At 49.7% G+C, this 13,904-nt stretch overlaps 1 protein-coding gene across 17 annotated transcripts in view; it reads left to right on the forward strand.

Annotated features, from left to right (window-relative positions):
- Nucleotides 1-2,387: 2,387 nt before the first annotated feature.
- The window catches only part of CASK (calcium/calmodulin dependent serine protein kinase), a 226,416-nt gene continuing 214,899 nt past the window's right edge, over nucleotides 2,388-13,904 (forward strand). For 5 of the 17 annotated variants that reach the window (XM_045570441.1, XM_045570443.1, XM_045570445.1 and 2 more), the window contains exon 1: nucleotides 2,389-3,117. In XM_045570441.1, coding sequence (XP_045426397.1) covers nucleotides 3,059-3,117 — 59 coding nt within the window. In that variant the 5' untranslated portion in view covers nucleotides 2,389-3,058. Of the gene's footprint in view, nucleotides 3,118-13,904 lie in introns of all 17 variants that reach the window. The other 12 variants (XM_045570449.1, XM_045570447.1, XM_045570452.1 and 9 more) reach the window with 6 other exon arrangements.

A 13,904-nucleotide genomic window follows, 5' to 3' on the forward strand; every position in this document is an offset into this window, starting at 1 on the left:
TCGAGCCCACAACCCAGGCATGTGCCCTGACCAGAACCCAGGACCCCCTAGTTCGCAGGCCAATGCTCTATCCTAGGGGTGTCGAACTCAATCAGAGAAGGGGCCAAAATCTAAAATCCAGCCTAAATCGCGGGCCGAATGGTTTACTGAACAGTCATAAACTGTCATTGTGATGGAAACGCAGCGGAGTGCAGTGATGACAGCATGGTGCGGGCCACATTGCAAGGCCCGGCGGGACGGATTTGGCCCGCGGGCCTTGTGTTTGACACATGTGCTCTATCCACTGAGCCACCCTGGCTAGGGCAGGTTTGGTCATTTTAACTGCAGAAGCAGAGAGGGGCCACCTCAGGCCACAATGCATGGCATCAGTTCTGAGGGATGTGTGTGCAGATAACTTCTCTATGAATAAGCACCACATGGGAATCAAACCCCAGACCCTTCAGTCCGCAGGCCGACGCTCTATCCACTGAGCCAAACCAGTTTCGGCTACGTTCTTATTATTATACCCTGTTTCTGCGAAAATAAGACAGTGTCTTATATGAATTTTTGCTCCCAAAGATGTGCTAGGTCTTATTTTCAGGGGATGTCTTATTTTTCCATGAAGAAGAATACGGTACACATTGATTGTTAAATGAAAATAAAGGAAATTTATTACCTGTATACAGTACAGTAATACAGTAGTTGTCAACACAAATCAGACAAACTGTGAATCCTACAGTATCAAGAATTTACTCATTTATTCAATGACAATCATGTCATCATCTTCTGGAACATCATCATAACAATCCAATTCCTGAATTTCCTGGTGAATTTCTTGTGACTCCATTTCTTTCAGAATCAGTGGACCAAATCTCTCATGTTTAGCCTGGGGGGGCCTTATTTTCGGGGGATGCCTTATATTTCACTCAGAAGGAAACCTGTAAGTAGGTCTTATTTTCGGAGGATGTCTTATTTTTGGGGAAACACGGTAGATTGTCCTTTTCTACCTCTGACTACAGGCTCTGGAAAATAACCCCGAAATGAAGTGGACAAGCCCTGGCATAGCTCAGACTGGGGCTGGGAAGAGGATGCGAAGCTGACAAGGTGACCTGTGAGGGTCACGGTCACTTCAGGGCAGAATGGAATGCAGTGACCGTGCCAATCTGGGGCGAGTGACGTGGATATGTGGGACCCTCAGTGGAGGCGAAGTTTCCCAGGCTCTGAACTCCCTTCTCTGGAGAATGCCCCAGGCCCTTAGGAAAAAAAAGAAAGCCTTCTCAGGCAGTGATATTTGCCTTCTGATTTGCATTTTTATTTTTAAGAGGTTTGGTACTCAATGGTTAACACCGGTACATCTCAGGGCGTCTGAAGGGCGTGGTCCAGGTCTGCACAGACGGTTTTGTCTTTCTGTCTTCAAATGGCTGCTGAGCATTTCACCCAGGGACGCCTGGACGCTGACTTAGGAACTCCCGAGGCAGTGGTGCTGGGCAGAGGAACAAAGACTTTTTGATGGGCCATCAACTGAGGCACATACCTGTCTGCCGGCCTCGGCTCCCTCCGCACATGCTCAGTGCAACAGAAACGTTCCCAGTGAATGCAACCTACAAGGCAGCGCACCCAGCCCACTCCAGGCTGAGCCCTGCACACGCCCTCGGGTTGTATTTTGATCTCGAATCGTATAGACAGCGGAGTGGGGGGGAGGTCTTAGGAGCTTGGGGAGGGGGCTTCAAGCCTGTGTCCCTGCCTTCCTGTCCTCTCTCTCCAGGCTGTCCGTCTGCGGCGGGCACAGGTGCTGGACAGCTATTTGTCGGGTTGGGGCAGCATGCGTGAGAGCTATGGCTAGAGATCGCCACGCGTTGTTGCACACCAGCCTGCACAGTGCGGGTCTGGTCTCTCCTCAGAGGTGGGCGCCCCCACCCTCACCCCCGCCCCCGCCCCAGCCCTGGCCGTGATGGCAGTGGCAGTGACACTGAAGGCATCCTCCGCCCAGCGCGTCTGCAGCGACAACCTGGACCCCTTTCTCCAGCTGCCCATTCATCTGGCTAGCTCCCAGCCCAACCTGGGAGAGGCCGGCGGGGGTAACAAAGGGGGGGAGGGGTGGGTGCGGCCGGGGCTCCCCACCTCCCCCCGCGGATCGTCCCACGTGCGCTCGATCGTGGACCTTTTGTCCCCGGCCCCGCGCGCGGCCCGGCCCGGGGGGCGGAGGTGACGACCCCGACCGCCCCTGCCTCCTCCCGCCGCGGCCGCCCGCGCGCCCCGAGGCCGCCCCCAGCCTCCCAGCCCCGGCGCCCGCCCGATCGCCGTGACGTGTCGGGCGGCGCGCGCATGCGCCGCTGAGCCCGTGCCTCCGGCCCCGCGCCCGGCGGGGAGTGGGCGGGGCGTGCGGGCCCGGCCGCGGCGGAGCGGGCGGAGGGCGTGTGCGCGAGGCGGCGCGGGGCCGGAGCTGGTCGGCGGCTCGGGCGGCCGAGGAGGAGGAGGAGGAGCCGAAGGCGGCGGCCCGGCTCCCGCCCGAGCGGACAGCCAGTCCCGCGCAGCCCCCTCCCACTCCCCGGCGGGCGGCGGCGGGAGGAGGCGGAGGACGGAGCGTCTCTGCCGCCGCCTCCCGGTCCCCGGCGCGGATCTGCCGCCGCCACCTCCCCGAGCGGCGATCGTCGCCCCGCGGTGCCCCCACCCCCGTGGGCAGAGCCGCCCCGCGCCGCGCCGGAGCCGGCGCCGCCGAGGGAGCGCTCGCGGCCTCGGGCCCGCCGGGCTGTGCCGGGCGGAGATCGCGGTCCCCGGGGAGCCGCACGCCGGCAGCGCGGCCCGAGCAGCGCGGGGAGCAGCGGGCGGGCGGGCGGCGCCGGGCCCGGGCCGCCCTCGCTCCCGCGCCCCGGCCCCGCCGCCCGCGCCGGGAGGTCGCCCGCGGAGGGAGGCGCCGCAGTCCCCGGGCCTCGCCGCCCCGCTCGATCGGGCGTCCCCGGCTCCGAGGGCTCGCGCGGCCCGAGGGGAGGAGGCGATCGCGGGGCCGGGCTCAGCTCTTGGGCGCCCCCACCCCAGTTCTCGGAGCCCTCCGCGCCGCGGCCGCCGGCCCCTCCGGACCATGGCCGACGACGACGTGCTGTTCGAGGACGTGTACGAGCTGTGCGAGGTGATCGGCAAGTGAGTGTCCGCGCCGGGGCCGGGTGGGGAGCCGCCCGCAACGATGCCCGCGTCCAGCCTCGCCCGGGCCCGACCCCTGCCCGCCGTCCCCTCCCCTCCCCCGCCCGGTCCCGCTCGCCCCAGGTCTCTCCGGACGGTCCCTGCCCTTCTGCCTGGCGGGGGCCGGGGCCCGGGCTGCCCGGCGGCCGCCGAGCCCGATCGGCCAGCCCACGAGGCGGGAGCCGGCTGCGAGCCGCCGCCTGCCTCCTGCCCGCCGGGCGCTGGGGACGTGGCCGGGGCGATCTGGCCGCCGCTCCCGGGAACAGTCGGGGTTATTGTTACCTCCGGGCCCCGCAGACCGGTGCGGAAAGAACAGCCCGCCTGCCCGGGGCCGGGGCGGAGAGGGGAGCGGGAAGGACCGGGCTGTTAGCTGGGGTGTGTGTCTATTGTGCGGGATATTGGACACATGCCTTTGTGCTCGCCCCGTGCACCGATCGCGGGGGGCGGGGGGCGGTCATGTCAGACCGGGTGCATTCCTCACTTGGTGGACACTAACGTGGAAAGAGTTCCGGGGGCGGGGGGATCGGGGGTCGGGATTTGAAATGCCTCGTTATGCAATGCCGGCTCCATCCGTGTCTCAGGCTCCCTCCGCTGCTGGGACGGATGGTGGCCAGCGCGGCGGAGCCGGTCGCCCAGTCCCCGAGCCGGGCTAGACAGAGAACTGACAGGGAACGCTCATCCTCCCATCTGGGCCGGCTGATTGCATGGGGGAGGGGGGGGGGGGCAGGCAATCAGATTAATCACCGTGCCGATCGAGAATTAAATCTGCGGCTCCTCATCTAATTGTCCGTCCCTGAAATGTGTTTGCAATAGTTTCCTTTTCATTCCCATCAAACACTCCTCAGAGTGCACAACCCTGCTCGTCCGCCTGCGGGGAAGCGCTGGCCATCTGAAGTTCATTGCCTAGTTCCGTGTGTGTGTGTCAGGCGAGGCTTTCGAAGTTGAGCCGATAGGATTGGGGAGCAATCTGGGCCGCTTTGTGGCTTGCTAGGTGGCCACCATGGGAATAGTCCCCTCCTCCGGGAGGCCTGCCTTGTCGGCCAGCCGAAGGTCTGTTGGCATTTGTCTTTGAAGTTGTCCGCAGTGCCGGCTTTCAATTTGTCTAAGTGCTGATAAGTCATCTTCCCCTCGCATGTGGAGGTATTCCAGCGCCGCCTCACATGGCGATCGCAGGCAGAGCTGGCTGCACACTTTGCTCAGACTCCGCTCATACGGCGACATGCACCTCCTTGCCCTATTGTTTGCCCATGATCCGCCTGGGGATTAGGAGATCCAGATGTGCCCCGATTAAGTGATGGCAGAAGTGCCCCAGAGCCGCGCTGTCCAAGAGGGAGCGAGCCCGGGAGCCATGCATGTCATTTTACATGTCAGTTTCCATGTGTGCATGTTCTAAACGCCACCTTTCGCAGATTGCAAACGGATAGGTGCGGTGACTTTTAATAAAATAATGGTCTTGAGCCCCACAGAGCCAGACTAGGATCATTTCAGCATGTCATCGGGATAGAAATTATTAAGGACATATTTGACAGCCTTTCCCTGTACTCCGTGTGTTTTACACCGACAACACACTACGTTTTCAGGGGGGATATTTGACCTGAATTTAGTTGTCATGAAATTTGCATGTGCAGAAGTAGATTCACATACCCAAGTTGTTCCAAGCATACCTAAAAGTTTTCTAATAACGGACTGAATGGCCTCTTTCTACATTTAAATTTAAACGAATTAAAACTAAATAAAATTCAGAATTCAGTTTCTCCCTCGGACTGGCCACGTTTAAAGTGCTCAGCAGACCTGTGTGAACAGCACAATGCGGGAGGCAAATGGAAAGACACACCCTCAGCTTCTTCATTCTTAACACCATTAGGGGTGAATTCGATATTTCCCCAAAGCCCCCAAATGATTGTTTGTTATATGTTAGCTATATTTGGTGTAAATGAGCCAGCCAAGTCATAATTGAAACAGGTGAGGTTCCAGTGTTATTTATATGGTGATGACGGAATATAGCCATCATTAAATCAATGTTAGTTACCAGTTCTGATTCCTCAAGGTCTGGGAGGGTAATAGCGCTCTTTGGACATGGAAGAGAAGTGGGCAGCACCACATGAGCGCCATCAATATTCCGATAGAGGATTCGCGGGAAACACTTCTGATAGGACTAAATCCGGTTCTTCTGTGGCTTCTGAGCTGCAGGGAATCTGAGGAGGGTATTCTGTGACCACCCCAACCACGGGGCATGTGCGATCTCATTCCGATCCTACACACCCTGACTTGGTCAGTGATTTTCTCGAGGGGACCTTGACAGCATACATTTTAACTTAGAATTTGTTCAGCTCCGGATGGAAGCCGAAATGCCCTGAACATGCTCATTTGTCCTGAAAAGCTTTCTGTGGATTGCTCTCCAGGTTCTCTGGCGCTGTGATTTCCTTTTGTGCCAAATTAGTACAACAAGTTGGTTTTGACCCCCAGGTCTTAATAGGTTTACATTTCCCCCCAGATGCTAGATTGTACTTTTCAAGATCAGCTGACCCCCCACCCACTCCCCTACCTCACCTGCCACTCTCATCCTCTCTCTGAAAGGAATCACGTGCCTGAGTCCTTATAAATATGGATACGATGTTACCTCTTCTACTTTTAAGATTTAAAATAGTTTTCCGTGGTTCTTATTTTTGAACGTTTTACAAAGGATCCTTTGATCGCCCCTAGTTCCCATCACATTTTCCTGTGTAACGTCTTTGAAGCGACTGGAACAAACCTCCACTCATGGGGCCTCAGCACAGCCCCAGGACTTTGTCTCCGCAAATAACGGAAAGGGAAGGTGTTATGCAAATACAGGTAATTGGCCGATGCTTTTCCTGACTGTCCGCTTTACCTCAGCGGATTTCTAGTTTCACAGGTAAGGATGCCATCGGTACTGTTCCGCGAAGGAAATTGGAAGATGATTCATCCCAATGAAAACACAGAAACGACTTCCTAGGCCAGTAGTTTCAATGAAAGGGAATAGCAATTTACACACTGTCTTCTCCTCGCGTGGGCTGAGCACGTGCCCGTGGATTCAGTAACCTGCACCTTCTGACTTCCCTGCTTTGGGGGGACACGTGGTCCAGGGGGACCCCTGCAGCACGCCCCGGCCCCGCGGTGACAGGCTATCTGTGCTTACACCTGCAGAGTTCTCCTCATATCTCATTGCAGTGACGTATCTGTGGCTCCCGCTAGTTTACTGGGCGCTTCCTGAGGGCAGGGGACCTGTCCCTCTCCATTCCTTCCCCCGGGGCCTGCAAGGTAACATCCTCCAGTAGCTCTGGAATGATTGAGGCGTTTTCATAAAACCCCCTTAGAAGGCCCAACGCCTATCTATCAGCCTATCTATCAGCCTCCAAGCAGTGAGCAGGTGAAAAGGCTGCGCTGGCTTACGGGAGCGCCCGCCACCTGCTGCGGGTGAGAACCGCCAGGAGCTTTGGAGCCAGATCCATCGTGTGTCCCTGTGTCAGAGCAATGCACTCAGGGCGGCCAGAGCAGGCCTGGTCGCCGATAATTCTGTAAAGCTCTCTAAATGGCTCTAACGAGCAGCTACAATTGACAGGCATTCCTCTGTGTATGGAATGGTTTGGGTCTGGCTTTTAAAAAATGGAATGGACGTGTGTGTGTGTGTGTGTGTGTGTGTGTGTGTGTGTGTGTGTGTTGGGGGGAGTGGTTGAAGCCAAAAGAGGAAACGTGGATTTTCTTTTCTCTGCTGACTGAGCCTTGTTGGGGAAGGATTTTGTCTCAGCCTGTGTTTGGCCTTGATTTCCTTGGTCTTTCAAGATTCCCACGGATTCATGACGCTCATCTGATGACAGCATGGTGAGGGATGTTTGGAACCACACGAGGCAAGGATTCCTTCAAGAGCAGTTGATGCTGGCTAGCCACTAGAATGCCTCAATTTTATATTAAGAAACTGGTTGGGCCGAGACCGGTTTGGCTCAATGGATAGAGCGTCGGCTTCGGGACTGAAGGGACCCGGGTTTGATTCCGGTCCAGGGCATGTACCTTGGTTGTGGGCATATCCCCAGTAGGGGGTGTGCAAGAGGCAGCTGATCGATGACTCTCTCTCATCGATGTTTCTAACTCTCTCCCTCTCCCTTCCTCTCTGTAAAAAATCAATAAAATATATTTTAAAAAAAGAAAGTTATTGATTCAGTATGGATTGTGTTTGCGCATACACTCAAGAGTATGGTTAAGTCGCTTATACTTATATAAGGGTGTCCCCAAAAATGTATACGTGCACTTTGGATAATTATAAAAGAAGCATTTATTAAAATATATTCCCTTTTCAAAATTGAGCTATCCGCTGTTAAAGTGTCTATACATTTTGGGAGCAGGCACAGACTCTAAAGTCCATACTTGTGGTTCCAATAATGCCATTTACCAGAGAACTGAGTTAAATGCAGCCTTTATGTAAATACTAGTTTAATATGTAATTTAACTTAGAGAAAAATTCAGCTTTTCTGTTTGTACTAATGACGAAGGCCTTCACCTATATTGATTGGCCCGCTGATTTGGTTTTCTATCACCATGACAACGGGGTGGGGTATTACATTACGTTGGAACATCTTTCCTGGACGCCTTACTTAGACATTGTAAGTGAACTGGTTTCTAATGTTAGGGAAAGGTCACGTGTGAGCCTGAGAGAACCAGCCATTGGCCAGACCCGTCACACGTGGGGTGGGTCCCCGCACAGCAGGCCTTATGGGAAGTCCCAAGCAGTGCCCGTCCTGTCTGGGACCATTTGAGATGGAACTGAGCTACTCAGTTTGCATCCGCACATCTTTCTCTGAGTCTCATCGGTCTGCTTTGTGCAGACTGCCTGGGGCCCGGGGTTTCTGGGAGGGTGGTTTCCACGTTATCTTCATAGAAACTTCTTGTCACTCCTTTCCTTCCATGACCGTGACATGCTTCTACGCACTTGACATGTGCAGTTCACTCTTCTCCATTTCCCACGGTATCTGCAACAGTGTCACCTGGCAAACTTTTCCCGGACATTTTCTTTAAATTGGACATTCCTTTGCCACCTCCAGTGGTAGCTCTACTCAAGAAATTAAAGAAGCAAGCATCCCTTCCTGATGGAGATTGTCCTTGAATTAGCGCATTTTCACAATTCTTTTTCACATTTTAGATGTGGCGGAAATTCTGTTCAAGGGAGCTTTAACATTAGATTTTTTTAGAAGAAAAACATCTTTATAACAATGCCTATTTCATAAAGGGAATTGACATGTATGCCTTCTCATGTTAGGTATGTTACATGTATTCATTCCTCTATTTGTACCCGTTTTATAGAAAAAAAATCTGAGATTCAGAGATGTGTGATTAACTTGCCCAAGATCACGTGGGGAATACTAACTGGTTCTAAAATTCATTTCTTTCTTTTTTTAATATTTTATTGATTTTTTACAGAGAGGAAGGGAGAAGGATAGAGAGCTAGAAACATCGACGAGAGAGAAACATATATCAGCTGCTTCCTGCACACCCGCCACTGGGGATGTGCCTGCAACCAAGGTACATGCCCTTGGCCAGGAATCAAACCTGGGACCCCTCAGTCCACAGGCCAACGCTCTATCCACTGAGCCACACCGGTTAGCTAAAATCCATTTCCTTCCTGCTGCGTTGATTTCCTTAAATCAGGGCACATGTCTTCAGAGATGATTTTCTGCAAATTTTAATTGTTCCATTTTCTAGTTAAATTTCTTACCCCTCAGTAGAGGCTCCATACATCTTCCCCTTCCCCAAGGAAACCTGTGACTGGCTTTGTGGATGTGGATGTGTTCACAATCAGAATTTATTACTTTATGGCACCTAAGCCAATTTCGAAAATCTGAGTGCATATGATTTCATTTCAGACCTTGTATTCGCTTCCTGGGCTGTTGCCCATTCTTTGTTCAATCTTCCTTATTTCTTTACACACTCTGATTTCGCTTGGAATATTTGAGTCATTTGCAGGTAGGAGTGATGATTGCCCCCCCCCCTTTTGGGGTAGTTTAATAACTTCAAATATAGATTCTGTTGAGGCTAGATCAGGGTTTTAATTTTAACCCCAAGTTTAGAGTATATGATGAAAGTATTACCCTTTAACCATATGCAGATTTAATGATTTTTTAAAACACTCTCTATGTTACTCACTTGCAGAGGTCTCTAGCCCTGGTATGATATGCAAATTACCATTATACCACTATAGTGTTTTTTAAAATATATATTTTATTGATTTTTTACAGAGAGGAAGAGAGAGGGATAGAGAGCTAGAAACCGATGAGAGAGAAACATCGATCAGCTGCCTCCTGCATGCCTCCCACTGGGGATGTGCCCGCAACCAAGGTACATGCCCTTGACCGGAATCAAATCTAGGACCCTTCAGTCCGCAGGCCAATGCTCTATCCACTGAGCCACACCGGTTTTGGCGCACTATTGTTTATACAATCACTTCATGTTTTTAGGAAACTTCATAGATTTGGGGCCCTTATGCTTGTCCTTGGTTTGTGCTTCCCCCAAACACATACATCAGCATTGCTTTGTAGCTTGTAAGTCAGCCCCCAGGATGTGACCTGGTACCCTTTGGGCACAGCGTGGCCATTTTCTCCTCATTTATTGAAAGAATAGTAGCTCCTTCTGAGGCCATTGGCATGGACCGGTAATTGTAAGGCGCAGCCTGAATCTTTTTTATTTCTAGGATGTCTCTGAGATACTCATTACTTTTGACAGCTATGTAGCTAAGTTTCAACAATTTCCAAATGTATTTGTTCATTTATGCACCCATTGCTAGCTGTGTGGCTCTAGGCAAGTTACTTAACCTCCTTGAGCCTGTTTCTTTATCTGTAAAATGAGGGTGATAGTGTGTGTGTGTGTGTGTGTGTGTGTGTGTGTGTGTGTATGTATTAGAGGTCCGGTGCATGAATTCCTGCATGGGTGGGGTCTGGCCAGCCTGGCCAGGGGAAGGGGACATGGGCAGTTGGCCAGCCTGCCTGCTGGTTGAATTCCTGGTTGAGGGGATAATTTGCATATTAGCCTTTTATTCTATAAGATACACACTGAGTGGCCAGATTATTATGCATTCAGAGATCATCATCATCTGGCCACTCAGTGTATATCTTGAAGGGGTGTTGTGAGAATTGAATATAACATGGTCTATATAAAATGCCTAAAGGTGGTGGTTCTTTTCATTGCCATTAATAATCTTATTCACCAAATACTTGTTATCTAGCCTCAAGAATGTCTCTGTCAATGGGAGAAGCTGACAGATAGTTCATATCTAATGGAACTAGACCTTAAGTCCTGTTCCCGCCAGGGCCGTATCTGATTTGTCACCTAGTGTCTCCAACATGACCTGGTGCCTGCACATGCTCACTGCTCGGAAGATGGTGAAGGAGTATGTTAGTGAGTGTCCGTAAACTGTGGTCACCTCGTTAGCAGGAAGTGGGGGAAATCTTTGCAGAGGATCTGAGGCTTAAATGATTTGTGGTCTTCTTGAGTAACTCACTGTTTTGAGGCCTGTTTCCTCATTTAGAAAGAGTAGAGGAATACAGGTAGAGAAAACAAAGAACTCTCTAAAAAAATTTCAAAAAATGTTTATCCTATTTCGTTTTTTAATTAATCAACCTCATTTTTAGAATACTTTTAAGTCCACAGCTCCTATTTTAGTTTTGGTGACAAAGGTAATATGTATAATAAGTATAAAATTAAAGTTTTCAGGTAAAACTTTAGGAATGCTTTGATTTTTTTTTTTTTCCCCTTTTTGGTTCTGAAATTCTGTGGCTTCGGTGTTCATTATATGTTGGACAAGGTGTTAAAATTTTTATGTTTTTCTATCTTAACCTGGGCCACAACCCTTCCTTTTGAAGCAATCACCCCTCCCCATTTTACAGATGAGAAAACTGAGGAAAAGGAGATGACTAACTTACCCTGAGGAAGTACAATAATAAGTAGCAGCATGGGGATTCACACCTGGGGGGATATGTGACCCATCTCAACGCCTGCTCTGCGACATGTTTTACGACACTGCTTTACTGCACATGGAATTAGAAATCTGTGGTCTTTTGTGGCTGTTTTTTTCTCCGAGCATAACTTCTTCAGAGGCTCATTCATGTTGTAGGTGTGTCAGTACTTCATACCTTTTTAAGACCCAATAAATACTCCATTGTGTGGGTCCATCACATTTGTGGATAAGTTTTTGGGCCACTTAACGTAAGTTGAAAACTGTCGTAAAGCAGTGAGAGCAGGTGTTGAGATGGGTCACATGTACTCCCAGGTGTGACTCCCCATGCTGCTGCTTCTCATTGCCACTTCCCCAGGGTAAATAATTATTCATCTCCCTTCTCCTCGGTTTTCTCACCTGTAAAATGGAGAGGGGGATTGCCTCAAAAGGAAGGGTTGTGGCCCAGGTTAAGTTAGAAAAACATAAACATTCACGTTTTTCTGCTGGGTATACACCTCGGAGTAGAATTGCTTGGTCAAATTGTAACTTTGTGAGGAGTCCTGGACTGTGCATGAGGGTGTGAGTGCTTTTAGTCAGGTGAGTACCAGCAGAGTTTGCCTGTATCTGTTCAACACATACATAGGACATAAACTAAAGCAAAGTTACGAGTTGTTGGCCCACCTTTTACCTCATGCCCTATTTGTAGTGATTTTCAACCATTTGGTGTATTTCAGACGAAGAGTTGGCAAACTATCCGTAAACTAAGCCAGTAAATGTTTGAGGGTTTTGTGGGCCACAGAGCACCTGTCACAGCTATTCAGCTCTGCCTTTGTAGCAGGTGAGAAAAGCGAGAGTGGCTGTGTCCCAGTAAAACTTTATTTACAAAAGGAGGGGGCACGCTAGGTCTGGCCCTGGGATATAGTTTTGCCGATCTTGTAGATTAAAACTGAAACTGGAGCTGACTGTTTACCCTCAAGGTTGGGGTGTTCTTTGAGGTCGGGGAGCCCGCTAGTGAGTAGATTGTTTTTGTAAAATGTAAACATATTGAGACTGGTCCACAGAACTGTTTTCACTGTTAAATGGGGAAGTGCTATACATTTAATATTTTTCATTCTTCTTCTTTTTTAAAACTGCTTTTGGATCCTAGGTTAGAAGGGAGAAAACCATCAAAATTCTTCTCAGTTGACTGGAGGCAGTATGAATGTAGAGTTCCTGAAATAAATGATTTCCTTCATTCTTGCTTATTGCCTATAGGATGGATGAAAATAGAGCTGAGAACATACTAGAAATGACCATAAATGAACTATTATTTTAAATGTTGGCTTTAAAATCAGCAAATAAATCTCTATCCCTAATTGGAAAATTGGGATGTGCCAACCATGTCTATTTATGACTTCAAGAGCCCTTAATAAAGGATTAGGGATGGCGTGTGTGTGTGTGTGTGTGTGTGTGTGTGTGTGATCATATATAATAAAAGGCTAATATGCAAATCAACTGGTCACTATGATGCACACTGACCACCAGGGGGAGTACTGCTCAACCAGAGGCTGGGCTTGCAGCTGGTGAGTGCAGTGGCCTCTCCCGCCTCCACAGCAGCTCGAAGGATGTCCAACTGATAGCTTAGCCTGTGGGGAGGACGTCTCCCAAGGGCTCCCGGACTGCAAGAGGGCACAGGCCGGGCTGGGGGTCATCCCCCGACCTCCTGCTTCTGAGTGCATGAATTTTGTGCGCCAGGCCACTATATTATGTAAATAAAACTTCTTCAAATTTCATTTTATGTTTGACATTCATTTTACGCAATTTGTTTTGTGGTAGTAGACATAGACTATTTAGAGTGCTTTGTGGCTTTTTAAAAATTGTCATTGCTTATGTGCATAGGAAAAAGTATTATTGGAGGTTCTAGATTTCATAATTTGTGTCATCCCAGTGAAGTCAATAAAAAAGAAAAAGAGACTCTTCTAAATTATAATTACGTTAAAAGAGGGTATTGGGCATCACACTTTATCTTTGCATTTGGGCGTACAACAAATGAATTACTTGTTCAAAATGGGAAATTTCAAACTGAGACAAGGAAAATCACAGACTATAGATTTAGGAGACAGCTGTGTACAGGATTTATGAATATTATGGTGTTCTTTTATGCAATTTTTCCCAATTTTTTTATGTCCACATCTTAACAGCAAGCAAAATACAGTGGAAAGGACCCTGGTTGGGTGGCTCATTTGGATCATCATCCCATCCACCAAAAGGTTGTGGGTTCAATTCCCAGCCAGGGCACATACCTCGGTTGCAGATTCATGTAAGGGAGGCAAGGGATCAATGTTTCTCCGTCCCATCGATGTTTCTTTCTCTAAAATCCGCTCATCTCTCTCTAAAATCAATAAAATAAAATAAATATCCTCAGGTGAGGATTAAGGAAAAAAATGAGGTAGAAAGATCTTAAATTTAGAGTCCATGATAGGATTGGGCACTGAATCTAAATTACCTACATTTACAGAACAGCATTTCATCTGCTAGGTCATATTACATTGTCATGGAGGGAAAGTGAGAATGTTGGAATCTATTTAGACCACTTACTTCAATGAAAATTCTTCCCAGGTGGCTGCAGAAGGGAGTAAAAGGAATCTGAAGATCACCCGTGGAAAGTATTACCTACACAGAGTGGCCATATGATGATGATCTCTGAACGTATAATAATCTGGTCACTCAGTGTACATCCTATAGAATAAAAGGCTAATATGCAAATGGTCCCCTTGACCAGGAGTTCAACCAGCAGGCAGACCGGCCAACCGCCCATGTCCCCTCCCCC

Source organism: Pipistrellus kuhlii, unplaced genomic scaffold, assembly GCF_014108245.1.
Source record: "Pipistrellus kuhlii isolate mPipKuh1 unplaced genomic scaffold, mPipKuh1.p scaffold_m20_p_32, whole genome shotgun sequence".
Classification (NCBI taxonomy): Eukaryota; Metazoa; Chordata; class Mammalia; order Chiroptera; family Vespertilionidae; genus Pipistrellus; species Pipistrellus kuhlii.